Source organism: Hippopotamus amphibius, chromosome 3, assembly GCF_030028045.1.
Source record: "Hippopotamus amphibius kiboko isolate mHipAmp2 chromosome 3, mHipAmp2.hap2, whole genome shotgun sequence".
NCBI lineage: Eukaryota > Metazoa > Chordata > Mammalia > Artiodactyla > Hippopotamidae > Hippopotamus > Hippopotamus amphibius.
The window spans coordinates 24,627,761-24,643,916 of NC_080188.1; the positions used below are offsets into that span (position 1 = coordinate 24,627,761).

General features: G+C 34.5%; 1 protein-coding gene across 3 annotated transcripts in view; it reads right to left on the minus strand.

Moving 5' to 3' along the window:
* Positions 1-1,205: 1,205 nt before the first annotated feature.
* The window catches only part of GABRA2 (gamma-aminobutyric acid type A receptor subunit alpha2), a 119,940-nt gene continuing 104,989 nt past the window's right edge, over positions 1,206-16,156 (minus strand). The window contains exons 8-10 of one of the 3 annotated variants that reach the window (XM_057727566.1): positions 14,272-14,474; positions 2,674-2,676; positions 1,945-2,241 (exon numbers count right to left, since the gene is read on the minus strand). In XM_057727566.1, the coding sequence (XP_057583549.1) occupies positions 1,945-2,241; positions 2,674-2,676; positions 14,272-14,474 (503 nt within the window). Of the gene's footprint in view, positions 2,242-2,673; positions 2,677-8,599; positions 8,780-14,271; positions 14,475-16,156 lie in introns of all 3 variants that reach the window. The other 2 variants (XM_057727564.1, XM_057727565.1) reach the window with 2 other exon arrangements.

Sequence of the window (16,156 nt, forward strand, 5' to 3'; positions counted from 1 at the left end):
AAAGAAGGTGCTATTGGAAGGGAATTAAAGAAATGCATTTTTGGCGCCTGTAACAAATTTATTTTATTAAGGATTATGGATTACTTTTCGTGAGGGAATTTTTAATGTCAAGGCTGTCTTCATGGCAAATTCTGTTAATAAGATGTATTTGTGACCTTGGTATTAATACAATCATACAAAGCACATAATAGAATCACACTAAAACAAAGAAAATGAAAAAAAAATTTTAAACGAGGCAAAGAAATAGCAGTTTTTGTTATGATTTTGCTTATTTCCATAAGATACTCCTTTTATTGATTTTATGAACATACCTATTTATGCACTATACTGAAATACTGTACAAAACTGCAAGAAATGCCACTATTTGATTACTTATGTTTCTACAAAAACACCATCATATAGGTGTATCTATTGGTAAAAGTCAACTAATAACTGCTAATGTATATGTGAGTCAAAAGGATTTTGTTTGCCCAAAATGTTGAATCTAGGCATGAGACACAATTATTAATTTCTATTAACATATTTCAGGGGCATGAAGATTATTCTTTAAATACTAAAAGGAAAATGAATTTTACTCATTAGTGATTAGTAATTACATAAAATTGAAAATTGTGGTTTCTAATTTAGCTACATGTTTGTGTGTGTATCCTAATTGAGATAATTGTGTGTGTGTGTATGTGTGTGTGTGTGAGATGTTTGTGCACATGAACTAATCCGCAATCTGTTGGTGATGCTTTAAAGTTTCAGTTTAAAAATGTTCAACTCTTACCAAAACCTTTTCTGGTATACAAAGCTGCAAATTTGAGTCAGAGAAATTTAAAGTTGCAATTTACAAAAGCAGATTTACATTGTCTTATCTGAAAGAGCTGCTTTCAAGACAGAAAAATGTGCCAATCAACTGCCCTTTCCTTTGTAATTAGTGGCTTCTGAGTCCTGGTGAAAAGAAGCCTTAAGGCAGAATTTGCAGTAAACAGGAAAGGAGAGAATCATATAAGTGCTCATATATATTCTGTGACACCTATGAATTCTCATTGATGGGAGTTTTTGGCACAATTTTCTAATCCAATATGAATGTTGCTCTGCAGCAGCCAAACTGGATGTTTTTTCCAGTCTCCAGCACCAAGAAAATTTAGCTGATCAATTTCAACACAACACATACCTGGAAAGAGTAAGACCTATTTATTGTCTTTTTTTTTTTAATTTAAGGTATTTTCCAGTGACTAAAATACTCTGTAGGATTTCAATTATTACTTTCAAATAAACTCTGATGCTAAAAATGTGATGACCATGACATTCCAATAGTTATTAAATTCTAGGCATAATGAACATCCTGTCAGGGTGACTCATAATTATTTGAATGTGTCATGCTGTAATATGTACATGGCTATAGATACGATACAGAGTAATTAAAAGCTGATTTCAAATCTCTAGTTTTTCCTCTGATGTGTGCTAAGCTTCCAATTATACTAGCAGGGATTCGGAGCACTTGGGAAGGGAACTGATGTTGCAGATATGAGGTTCTGTTATTTAGAGGAATTCATCTTGTAAAGACAATGGTATCTTACACTATAGTTAGGCAACAGTAGAAAATACTCCTATGTAAGACCTAAATCAAAAGGGTCCACAAAGTATGATATATAGGATCTCCATTTGCATTGCTGTTAGAAGAAGAGAAAATAAATCAGGTCATCTGAAATACACTTTAAACCAGTTCTTACGGTAAACCTTTTAAAAAGGCAATGGCTGTTTGGGCATGGGGTGCTTTCTGCCTGTAGTACCACGAGTTAGCAAATGCGTGTCTCCATTAGAGGTCTATAAGCAATGTTGCTATATACATACTGTACATGTTGGTTCACAAATTAGCAGTTATTAGTCAGACTGTACATGGCAAAACAAACCAAGTTTAGTGTTGCTATACATCCCAAAGACAACCTGTGTCTAGACTCAAGGACTGACCCCTAACACAGGTTCTCTGTTTAAATATGTAGCCCAGTAAACTAAATTAAATGTACCAAACAAAACTGGGAAAACTATTCTAGACATTCTGTCAATTTTGCTAACACTGTTGAAGGTTTTCTTGGCTTCGGCTGGCTTGTTTTCCGGCTTCTTGTTGGGTTCTGGCGTGGTTGCACTCTTGGAGATAGTGGAAAGAACTGGGTCTTTGGAAAGATTCGGGGCATAATTGGCAACAGCCACCGCATAAGCATTGTTCTGTATCATTACAGAGGCTTTTTCTTTTTTCTATTGAAAAATACAAGAATTAACAGAATGTGGGTTGAGACCGCTTCTTAACATTTTCCAAACTCCAGTTCAAATTCTGAAGAAAAGTATCTTGATAAGCATCATTAGCCATTAGCAAAAAAGAATTTAGGAAATTAAATGTACTTTATTAAGTCCTAAAACCATGAGGGAGAGGAAACCCCCAGAGTAAATCAATGGTACCATTTTCCTAGAAAACCACTTTTTTGTTGTTTACATGGAACACTGACAACCAAAAATACAACTTTCACAAACGATACAACATTTTTGACTCTTACAAGTGACTCAAATATTTGTTGAATGAATGACTGAATGAATAAATGAAATGTAGAAATAATTTAACAAAAGGAATGATCATTACAGTGAATGATCTCAAATTTTGAATTAAAAATTTAATTTCTTTAACTTGATAACAGGCTCTCTCCCCTTCATGTCAAAAATCATACAGTAATGCTTTACTCAGATGGCAAGAAATTGTATTCATATACAGATGTTAGTGTAATAAATACTAAAAACATAGAAGGAAGATGAAATACAAGCTTTTCGATTTCTGCCTAGCTCATCCACAACCTTTTTCTCCCTATACTTCCTAGTTCAGTTCTCACCCACTTTAGTCTGGGTCAGAGTTTTCTCCTGCCTGAACCAAGCAGCATTCCTTTGTGCTCTCCCACTTGGCTCAACCTCATCCAATCATTAGTCAAACTACGGCCCCCATGGGGATTTTTTTTGAGACATAAATTGGATGGTGTCACCCCTTGGCTTAAATCTCTTACATACCATCTCATGGGACTTAGAATAAAATCAACACTTCCTGTCATGGTGTCTTTTTTTGTTCATTATATACCAGTCCCACTGAAATAACCTGTATTCAGCGGATTTCTTTGTTTGGTGCCTTTGGCTATGCTACTTTTGATAGGGACAGAGTAAAGGGACAAAGTAGGTAATTAAATAGTTAATCTCACTAGGGGATTGTAAGCAAAGAAAAAATTATGGGAGACCCCTGTAAGTTAATGAACACTCTAGAAAGCAAATGTGCTTAACCACCAAACTAAGCAGGCTTATTTAGCAACCAAACCATGCAACAGAAGCATGAGACATGCCCCAAAACAATAAAACAATGATGGGATGAGACACACATCCTGCCCAGTGAGCTCAGTAAGTTAATGATTCCTTGGACACACTCTTCTATGTGCACTAAAGACAAAAATATAAGGAAAAGGTGACATTATACTAAAACCTGAGATGATTTACCATTTTAAGCATATGCTACTGCCTTTTCGCTCATTTCCATTGCACCATGACAGCCCTGGCTTGACCATGTAGGGACAAGAAAACTCCCCTGCTTGACATGGAGGAAGAACTGATGCTGGAAGCCTGACTTCTACTCAAGAATGAGGAAGAAGGTGATCTCCTCCCCCTCCCCACTTTTCCTTTGGTTATAAAACTGTAGCCCATAGAGTTCTTGAGGCACAGTACCCTCTGGCCTGCTTGCTTGTAAGCCTCACAAGCATCCTATTCTAATAAATCACTTCTTATCTATGACTTTGCCCCTTGCTGAATTCTTTCTGCACTGAGACATAAAGAACCAGAGCTCCTCGGAACCCCCTGAAATACCACCTAGCAGTTTCACTTCCCCATCCTGGAATGGCTTCCCTCCTTTCAATTTTCCATGTGATCAATATCCTGTCATATTGTGGTCTTGGTTTAAATGTCATTTCCTCAGAAAGTACTTCCGAACTCTATCTAATGCGGTCCTTGCTCCCCATCTACACTCTTTCGGAGCACCCAGTTTACTTCCATCATGGCATTTTTCAAAATGAGTAAATTCTTTCTTTCGTTGTGTGATTATTTGATTGACATCTTTCTTTCTTATTAGAATCTAAGTTCAGTGAATGCTGGTGCTATTTCTATCTTGTTCACCATTATAACCTTAGCACGACTCCTTCCATGAGGTAGGCACATAACATGTAGCCAAATTAATGAAACCTGAAAATATTTACTCAACATTAAATAATAATATTTAATGAAGCCTGAAAAATATTTAACTGCACTGCTGTACTAATATAAACTCATTGCTAGTTATCTAAATGCAAACAAATTTGAGCTAGCAATGAATTATCCAAAATACTGAATAGCGTAAATCAATAGATTTAGAGGACCAACTGGCCTAGAACAGAATTTCAAGTATGAGTATTCTGAATAAGAATTCTCAAAATGTTCAAGTAAACTAAGATAACAAAGAGCCTCTAAAAGCCCAGGAGTATTTATAAACAGGGCTGCATTTCCTGTCCTTCACTGGCACTGGGTTTCTCCCTCGCCTCTTTCCCTTGCTGATAAGGCATTCTTCCAGACCTGGCTGGAGCATAAAAGAAAAAGGGGTAAGGGATTACCATCTGTAGCTTTATGAAAGCTATAAAACAGCTTTTCCCATGTTACACATGGAGGGTAATCCTCAAGAGCAGAACTGGTAGCAATGATAACTAGTACCTTGTGAGCGCTAGGATTCGTCAAGTGTTAAGCCTAAAGGTGTCATTGGTGACAAACTTCGCTACTGGATAAGAAAGAAGTAAGTTCTATGTTGTAACCCGAAGCTACAAAATCATAAATGGAAGCTAAAGAGGTTTTATGACATGACCAGTTCTCCTGTCTACTAAGTGGCTAAAAAATCACACAAAATCAAATGTGTGTGGCTTCCAAACCTCTGCCCTAAACGTCACACCTCGTGACTTTATCTCTGAGGAAGCTGTGTGAAACTTGGGAGTGCTTTTTCTCAAGATATTTCAATTGAGTTTATATTACTAGGTCAATCTTCTAAAAGGACTTTTTAACCCATAAAGTTCTAACATATAGTGTTTACATTATTATTTCAGTTATACCTAAATATCACTTAAAATGATATCGAATTGCAGTTATAGAAAATTTGGATCTTGGGAATGTTCTTTAACCTCTTCCTGCTTCAGCTTCTAGTTTTAAAAAGGGAAATAATTATATCAAAGCCATATTGAACTGTTGTGAGAATCAAATGAACTAATGCATATTTGAACTACGTTGAAAACCATAGCCTTTTAATGGAGAGCAGTGATGGTTATAACTCTTTTACAAGCTAGACAATGATTACTGGCATATAAGATGTATAGGTAATATACTCTGCATCTTTGGAAGAAGACACAAACATTGCATGGAGAAGCTTAAAGATGGTTTTGTGGAAGAGAGGTGTTTAAGTTGGGTCAAGAATTATGGTATAGGGTTTAGACACTTATACAAAGAAACATAAAATGTAAAATATCCTTTGTTTCAAGAGGAATCTGTATATAGAAACTGTACTCACTCTTACCAACACCCTTCCTGCCCCCCCAACTTGGATACCCTTCAGTTGTACATAAATACACAGTGGATACTAAAAATATTTAACAAACTTTAGAGCAGAGGCACTAACAAATCAGAACAGATACTCTGACCAGTCTGAATGGGCATCAGCTATAAAAACCCAGAAAGGCTGTATCAGTCCATACCAGCCATATATCAGTCCTGTATATTTGTGTGTTGGTCTTTTCTGTTTCATCCCAACCAGTGTTGGACATTATAGTAAGCAGTGTTAAAAATCATTCTAACATATGTTTGTAACTTTTACTGTTCTTACAAAGGACAAAATTTCATCTTACTTTTTTTCATTATTCAAAGTATGGCTTCAATTTTTGAATATCAGTAGAAACTTCAGAGGCAAACTCAGAATTCAAGAAGATGTTTTTTTGGCTTCAAAATGTTCCCTTAGAAGTTGGAAACTTGAGTATTTTCAAAACCAGAAGCAAGGAAACTAAAACAATCATGACTACTTTCTCTAGTCAAAACCCAGTGGTTGGCACCTAAAATTTCTTACTAATTTATTGAATGAATGGCAGGGCACGCCCTTGGGGCTAAACTTCTATTCATAACCATAGTTCTATAAAGTCTTCCTGATTTAGATCCTTATAAGATCTTGTTTTAAAGGATAAAATAACTCCCCCTTAGTCCATCTGAAAATAATTACCATAAATCTACAATAAAGCAAATTGTTCCTGTACATTTAATATGAAAATTTTAAATGTATAGAGAAAAAATACTGTTGAATTCATAGCTGACTTCTAATAGTTCATAGCTTAATTCTAAGGTCTTCTAAAGCAGAGTAGAAAGATTAAGTCCACATAATATATTCTATGACTGCTATTTGTACGACATGAATCTGCTGATAATAGTATCAAAGAATATCCATACTCTAGGCTGTTACTAATAGATAGTACCTTGCCCTATTCATTACTAACTTCTATTAAAATGAACCAAGTCGATAGATATTATGTTATAAAGTCTTCTTTGAATATCATGCAAACCTTTGATCAAGCCAGACCATCGGCAGGCTGAATACTTAGGCCACAAGATTGTGACCCCACCAGACCAATTTCACTTTATGTAGTGCAACACTTGGCTTACACTAAAATCCTGAGGCCCTCGAAGAGAAACAGTGCAATGAAGTCTATTGTTAATGTTAATAGTATTCACTGCCACAAGATATATATATATATATATATATATACATTTATTTATTTTAGTGCTCATGTCCTTACGTAAAGTTTTTGTTTCTTTTGAGAACTGGGCAAGCTCTGATTGCTCATGCTGTCTTAATTTCTTACAGTCTAAACTCATCATTCCATATTCCCACTCTAAAGCTACCTCACGTACTTTTTGAAGAACAAGGCCAGATAATAGCTGAAAATATAAGTAAAGGAAACAATGTTAAATGTGAAGAATGAAACCAAATGGACGGAGGATGAGGGAAATGAAGGCAAACTGGCACTGCTGGTGTCTATTAATTTTCAGTGACTCTTAATGGCTTTTGCTACCAATGCAGGAATAACTAAAATCTCTCTCACCAGAATTCTTACCCAATTATTTCACTAGACTTCTCCACTATATATCCCACAGATACTTAAAACATAAAATATCCAGAAATGAACTCAGGTTACTTTCACTCCCACCCTAAATCTGTACACCCTCCTGAGTTCCCTAACCTGTGCATGATACCACAATTGAGCCAGGAGCTCACAATCAAGCCACACTGGTCCCCTAGTTGGATCTGTTTTACACTGACTCAGCCCAAAATCACATCTATTGAGACATCATTTCCTACTGCAATAAACACCCCTTCCATGTGCTTCCACACACCCTAGTGCTTGTCTCTATAGGGGCACATATTCTTTTCACTTTTTTTCTTGCCTGGATTGTAAGCTCCTTGAAGGCAGAGACTGTGCAATGCAGAATTCCTAACAAAGTTCCTGGCACAGAGCAGGCTCAAAAAATGTTTGCTTCATGACAAATGAATGACATCTACTAGAATGCTTACTATGGTAATATATATATAGGTATATATAATGTATATAAACATGTAAAGTATTTTATAGAATACAATAACCATTTATTAGATTAATAGAAATAGATTCCAATAGTGTGTTCTACAATTATATTATATAATTATCCCAAAAGTCCTCAATTTCACCATCTATAGATGTAGGACACTGGGAGATAATAAAATAAGCTCAACTGAAAAACAATATTGTGGAATTTCCACATATTTGTGGAAATTGTTTTACTTGTGATGGAGACACATAAGAGAGAAGCAGGAAAATATGGCTATTCAATAAAACAGTAAATGATTTATTTTTATACATTATCCAGGGGAAAAAAGTAAATTATGTTGCTATAGAATCAGTTGATGCTGTCACTTAAGTGGAATTAAAACGAAATAAAATCCATACTAATTAAGCTTATGATGATTTTTTAAATGACGTTTTATGAGAATCAGAATATTCTGAAGTTATCACTGTATTAAAGTGTCCAAATATATACTTAAAATTCCAAGTCTGGAAAATTCCTGATTATGGAAATCAAAACATCTCACACCATTGTGGCGAATCGATCTTGGCTTTCTTAGAGTATTCGATAAAATGATGTGTTAGTAGATTGAGCAAACGCTTTAGCTAAAATATAGACACCTAGTAGTGAAGTGACCTGCATATAAATGAAAATAACAACCACGTAGTTTCAGAGTTGGAAAGAATCTCAGAGACTGTCCCTTAGAATAAGGAAATGGAGCTCTCATAAATATAACACTAAATACAACAGTCTTTGGAGAAAACCCCAGGTTTCCAAAGTGGCAAATTTATGCTCTTTCCACATACCATGTTGCTTTTTTACAGTCATTGTGGCTACCAGAAAGCCCATTACTTATAAAACAACAACATGCTCCCTGGTCAGATAATTCTGTGTTAACTGTCTGCTAACCATCCTGACTGAGAAAAGCGATACTTACAGAAGATTGTTTGAAGGTTATACAGTCCATCCACTTCTCTAAGTACTCTAAAGTCTTTCCTTGGATTAAATTGGGCCATGAGAAAGCTATATACTTGGACCATATTAGCTTAGCTCCTTGAAGAATTGCCTTCACTGAGTTGTATGTTAATGTAATGCCTTCAGCTTTTATTGAAGGGGACTACAAGAAACATCAATATGAAATTCATTACTGCATTTATTGGGAAAATGTTGACATTACTTGCAACAGCACCCAGCTTTCCCTAATATAAAACCCATATGATATTGTTTAAAAAAGAGATTTTCAGAGTAGGAAAATCTTTTTTTCTGAGGAAATTTATACTTCCATTTTTTTGGTTAAAGAAAAATAAGTCCCCCCGACCCCGCACCATAGTTTACCCTCAAAGCCAAGAAGCTCAGAATTTGAATCTCAGCTACTCTAGCTAGGAACTACAGTTAATGTTCTAGCCCAAATGGTGGTCGTATTTGCAGTCTATTTTCCTTCATTCTGATTTTCTACTTCTATTTATATTTTATTATAATAATTTAAGTACATGCATTCTTTTGGTAAACTGCCTGAAATGCTTTTGGAACAAGGCATGATGTTTAAAAATGCAAATAAGTGAATCAAAACACTTGAAATGTGATGTTTTCTATGAATTGCATGGAGTGAATCACAAAACAATGGCACATTTCATTTTAGTTTGGATATTATGATGCTATACCTGTGTTTTAAGTAATTTAATATATAGTGTATTTCCAGAGAATACGCTTTTCTTGGCCAGTGTAGAACCACTGACTCAGATTTAGAAGTAAAAACAATCTAAAGAGACTAAAGGTATTTTTAAAAATTTAATTCAAGTAAACTATGTGCTAAATGCTATGCCAGGTATTGGCAGAGAAATAATGAATATGACAAAACTATTATCCTCTTAGATCATGTAACCTATCAGAAACAGATTTGTTTATAGTAAAAATATAATTTAATGAGGTTACATGAAAAAAATTTGTGCCAGGTACTGTAGAAAGATAATGGGGGATGGCAATTAGATACAATTGGGCAGATTTTAAGGAACGAGTAGTAGTTCATCAGTTAGGAAAGAAAGGAGAGGGCATTGTAGCAACAGGGATCAACACATCTAACGTCATGGAGATGTATAGAGGCATGGATGTTTGGGGATGTTTTTAATGGCTAGAGGAAGAATATGAGCATGGACTTATTCTGTGTTCAGTCTTGGATTCACCACGTATTAGATGCGTGATCCTGAACAAGTAACTTTACTTAACCAATCTTATAGTTCTTCATTTCTAACAGGGAGATATTCCCAGGCACATGGTAGAAAGTGCAAAATAAATAACAAAAATATTTTCTTATTATTCATCATGTAAACAAATATGTAAGAAGGCTATATATCTGGACCATATTAGCTGAGCTGCTTGAAGAATTGTTTTCAAACATTCATTAAAGAGCTGAAAAATTATATGATCAGATTTCTGTTTTAGAGAGATAATTCTGGCACTACTGTAGAGGATGGATTAAAGGGAGACATGATTAGAGATAATGAGGGATATAGAGCCTCAAAATAATGAGAGGTGGAAAGGGCATGGTCTATGACATATAGGTAGGAGAACGGACATCATTCGATGACTGGTTAGATCATAAGGGAAACTTTCTACTTGTGGTTTGTGAGATTAGGTTTTGCCATGAACTGAGGTATATGTGAAAAAAAATAGGCATTTAGGAGGTTTTATTTTTGTTTGTTTGTTGTTTCTTTCACCTTTTAAAAGAGATATGCAAAGACTGAAATGTCACATTCATGTAGAAATGCCTAGGGAGCATCTTGGATACATGAGCTTGGAAGTTAAGAGAAAGGTATGGGGTATAGTTGTAGATAATAACTGTGGAAGGTAAGATAAAGGTGTGCGCTGTAGTTTTGACTTGGTTATACTTCATTAATTCATACCACATTTATTGAGCAACTGATATATACTAGGCCTTGTGCAAAGAGCCAAGGATAAATGATTTATTAAAATAAACATGGGCATTGTTATCAGGATCAGAGAAGGACCTGGATATAAACATGCAATTACAAACTGTGATAAAGAATTCAATGCAAAAGAGAAGGCTACTATATACGCTTATAAAGTGACCTAATTATTCAGGGGTAGGGGAGCAAGTGATCAGAAACTTCCTGAGGATTGATATTTGTGCGGAGGATGAGTAGCTCTATTTGGATACAATAAATAATGGACTGTGTGCTTAGTGTTGCCAATATTCCTACAAGTATTGTCAGTAAAATTTCTAAAGCGAGAATCACATGAATAGTAAAAACAAAAATCCAAAATAAACTTAAATGACTACCTTTGGGGGTAAACAAATGCAGGTGCTAAGGAGACTGCATCTACTCTGAACTCAGGCAAAGAATCTCAAAGAATAGAATGAATAGTGGAAGCTGTCAAGGTTTGAGGAAGGAAGTTGATATTCTAAGGACTGTTTTAAAGGCCTGACAGAAGAGAAAAAGTTGCTGACTTGGGCCTGAAATGGAGTCTTGGAGTATAACAGTATTCAATTATTATCTGATCTGAAAATGTGGAGGTCATTGCTGTCCTTTAGTTACAGGACAGTAAATGGAAAGGTAACCTGATTACAGTGAGAGTTAAACTAAAAGTGAGAACATACCCGTTATCAGCAATGTTTTCAAAAAGCATGAATGGAGAAAAAGAGGGTGGCATCTGATAATGGGGGAATGGGTGACATAGAATCTGGAGAGAGTTTTGCTTTTGCCTTTATGGTAAATTAAACATATTAAGCATCTTCAGAAACTTAAACGAAGGAAATGGTTGAAAAGGATAGGATAGCTTTGAAGAAGTAAGAGAAGAAAATAATAACTGATGATTCAAGACTGAAAAAGGAACAAGAAGAAAAGGAATCAAGAGATGGAGTGGAAGAATTAGTCTTGAGGAAGTAGAAGGACACTGGGTGTGAGAGAAGGTTCCAGAAGAACTTGGGAGGTTGCATAAGTAGATATTTTCATATATGGAAGGACATAAATATTTGAAGTTGGATTATTTGATCCAGCACTACATTTTTAGAATGATAAAGTTTTGTTGACTACTTTCACACCTGAGGCTAAAAGGAGTGTACAAACTTGTACAAGATCACAGAACAAGGTAGTCTTTGTCTTCTAATAGAGGACTCAGATGTGTCTTGAATATGAAGTGAGTGGATTTATTTATTTATTTGCAAAAACTAACTTTAAAGATCATCAGAGCACAATCTACATGTAAACCATATGTTAAATACATATTTCTTTCTTTCAAACATATAATATTCATATGAATCTGAGTGTTCTTATGAGACAAATTAATACTTGCCAGTTAACAAACCTTTAATAACTTTTTATATACTTTTTGGATTGACAGATAATTTAAGTGCATTTACTCATGTTTAATAACTTCAAAAAAGGGGACTTCCTCTAGTCTGGTTAAACAGAAAGGATGTCAGTTTGGACGATAGATAAAAACTTTGTATTTCAGGAAAATTATTGTTTTCCACTTAATTAAATCTAAGGGTAACTAAAGCAGAGGTAAATTGCACTGAAATATTTTTTTAGGCAGATGTGCTAGTTTGAGGCATTCTGCTAGATTTCCTTTTAGTTCTAAGGACCTGGTTATTTCCAAGGTAGGTTTAAGAAACACCTCCCCAAGTTCATTTGAACCATGAAATGGACTGAGTACCCACTGATAAATTCACCATTGTAAAGTTTTAAGAGACTTTCCATAAAGGCAAAGAAGTCTTCTCATTGGTATTACATTGCCAGATTTAATATCAGGAACTCATTTATTCTTTTATTCAATAAAAGCTTCTGAAGTGCCTACTAAGTGCCTGGCACTGTGCTTGGCACTCTAGCTGTGCAAAAGTGATTAAGATCAAGCAAGGTGCCTTATACAATGTTTCCTTTAACTTAACCACTGAAATTGAACCACTCAGAACTGAAATAATACAAACTTTGTTAGTTGCAAATTAGGTTGGAACATAAATTATTTCAACCTAGATTTATCTTCACTATGTGTGATCTGATACGTGGGTAGAGTTAAATCCATTATTCATTAGAAGTAGGTTATTGCTTTTAGAATGCATTATCAAGAATGTATTTTTTGCATTTATAGGTACTTCTATTTTCCAAGGTCAGGGGTTGAGAAGGCATATTATTTGATATGCCAAATCACAACATCAATTTGATTGACACCCTGATTGCATTAAAAATACTATATCAATATATTTCTACATAGGGTATTTACAACTACAAACCACTATTTACCTTTCATGACATATTTACAAAGCATTTTATCTTCAAAAAGTTAGTATGAAAGTGCATGTGTGACTAATATAACTAAAAAGAAGTAAATGTATAGATAGCAATGAAAAAGCAGTATATTATATGAGGAATAAAAACATAAATCAACAATAAAATGCAGTGGAAATGGTGAAATAACCTAGAAGTTAAGCATAGAAAATTAATCAGATTCCCTTTAATATTTGCTCACTGGTTATTAGTATATGAAACATAGCTTACAAAATGAAATAAACCAGCACTCTTATGAAAACTTTTACAATTTACAAAATTAAGGAAAAAGAGCAAGACTTTTAAACTATGACATCAACCGTTTGTATAACTTAACTGCAATATTATCATAGAAATTAGAACAAATATTTATATTCAAATAACTGAAAAGGAAAATCAAAGTATGTTATTCCAAATTTAATGGAAGGGTATTCAGGTAGATATTTTGTTAAAAAGGAGCCCTCCAAGTGGAACTTTTTACTGTTACTAAGACTGCTTTATATCTCATTGTGATATATACGAAGCCTCCCCTTATGGCAGATGAATAATAATCTATAGATTAAGAAAGGAAATGACTATTTATCAATGTACAAAACTCCCACTTCCTTCAGTACTTGAAACCTAAAAATAGACACCTGAAATAATTCCCAAAGAAGTTAATCTTAAAAACAAATAATCTTTCTTTTACAGACTGCAGGAGCAACTTAAAATGTCTAGGCATTCCTGCCTACTTATTTATTCCATATAACACCGGAGAGATTACAATGCTGCCAGTCTTTTACATCCAAGCAACAGAGACAGGGGTAGGTAAAGAGTAACTCAGCCCACTGATAGGGCCTGAAATTCTAAAACGGGTAAAGTTAATGCCCATTTTTCTTTTCCAAATCTTTTTACTATAAAGCAGTGTGGTTAAGAGCACAAACTTAATGGTCAGGCAGATATGGGTTTCATTATACTTATTAACTTGCGTGAGCTTGGGCAAGTAAGTAACTTCACTAAGCCATTCATAGCTTCTTCATCAGAAAAAAAATGAGAATTAAAAAGAAGCCCTAGTTATAAAGTTGTAAAGATTACATACTGAGAGAACGTATGTAAAAAACTTAGCACAGTGCCTGAGACACAGTCAGAGCTCAACAGATGCTAGGAAGTGGTTTTAACAGAAGTAATACTATCAGCACTCCTAAAGGATTTCAGGCAAGAGCATACTTTGAAAGAAATCTTTTATGTTTGAATGTTCTTAATGTCAGTTTTGAGAAATAGTATCTGTCGCAAGATAAATCTTTTGGGGAATTCTCTTAATCAGGGTGAGAAGGAAGTTCTCACTTACCTTGTCATTTACTACACTTTTTCCATCCCAAGCCCATCCTCTTTTTGTGAAGTAATTAACAGTTGCAAATTCAATTAGGGCAGAGAATACAAATGCATAACAAACAGCAATAAACCAGTCCATGGCAGTTGCGTAAGCCACTTTGGGGAGAGAATTCCGAGCACTGATGCTTAGAGTTGTCATTGTTAGAACAGTTGTTACTCCTGCAGAAAGATAACAAGCAAAAACATCAACAAATACCAGCAGGATAGCATGGGAAATACTTTTTTTTTCCCCCAAAGGTACTTTCAGTGAGCCACCTCCAGCCACTAAAAAAGCAAGCAAACAAAAATCTTCGGAAAAAAAACAGTGCAAAGTTAATTATCATAAACGGTTATTATACTTTTTGATGTGATGACTCTAAAATGCTTTCATTTTTCATTTTTGTTTGTATGCATCTCCTTTTTCTCTTAAATACCGTTGAGGTTAGAAAGACGGGTGAAAGAGGTAGAATTTCCTATGAAAAAAGGACTTGAAATGGACCCATTGCCTGTTAACATTAATTTTTAAACAATCTTTCACAAAGCCTCACATTACTTTGTTCATCATTTATTTGAATCATTCTAAGCAGTGAACCAATCATCCACACTAGTGATCACAATAGAACTATGATGAAGAAGTTCATTCTAAGCATAGCTACCTAGGTATGGAATTAACTCTGGATTGGCCAGCACTGTGAGGACATAATTTCTTTCATAATGAAGCTTAGAATCTACAGCAAAAATAAAACAAGCATCTAAACCCCAAACCTTATAAAATTTAAATCACTAATTTTAAGGTACATTTTATACCTCTGTTGGTTTAAACAATAATCTTGTTCCTTTCAGTATAAAGCTTTTCTGCCTATAGTCAGGGAAGTCACAATGGAAGTCTAAGTAAAAAGAAAGCAATAAATCAGTAGACAGTCACAATATCAGCAGTCAAAATGTCTACAATCACCTGTTTTATCAGATTCAAGAGAGGATTAATTATGTACATAGGGAATATGTTAAATTGAAAGACAATTAAAATGTTAAAGACATGTTCATTCATATACTGAAAGTTTTTATATTTTATTTTTTACTTTCCCTTAGGATAAGTAAAGCAGCTTTTTTTTTTCTCTAATTTACCATAGACTTAGCAATTCAAAATAGCGATAATTCTATTTACTCATGAGTGAATGTATCTGGGGATATGATTGTAATAGTAGGAATAAAAGGTAGAAAAATAAATTTAGCTCACCTGCTGCTGAGTCAATATTAAAAAACACATTTACAGAAATACATTGTGTTTACATACGTCAAACTGTGAAAGGTTTTAGATGGTGTTTTCTTTTGAGAATTTGGTACAGGAGAATAATTAAATAGAATTCAAGACAGATACACTCACACATACCCACAAACCACAATCAAATCCCCTTGCACATACAAACACACACACACACACACACACATATGGCAATGCAAATGACAAATCAATATATGAAAATATATTTAACTTCATCAGCAGTCAAGGAAAAAAAGCAATAATAAGATGCCTTTTTAAAACAATCTTATCAGCAAAATGTTAGCAAAACTTTAAAGGATTGATACTATCCTGACATTGAAGAGGACGTAGAGCAATAGACATCTTCTTTAGTAGGGATTACAAATTGGTGTCATATCTAAGACACTGCTGCCTAATCTGAGATCATTAAGATTTAGGCCTATATTTTTTTCTGAGTTTTATAGTTTTAATTCTTACATTTAGGTCTTTGGTTCTTTTTGAGGTGATTTTTGTGTATGGTAGCTGTCCAAATTCATTCTTTTGCATGTAGATAGCCAGTGGTCCCATTTGTTGAAAAGACTTTTCTTTCCCCATTAAATGA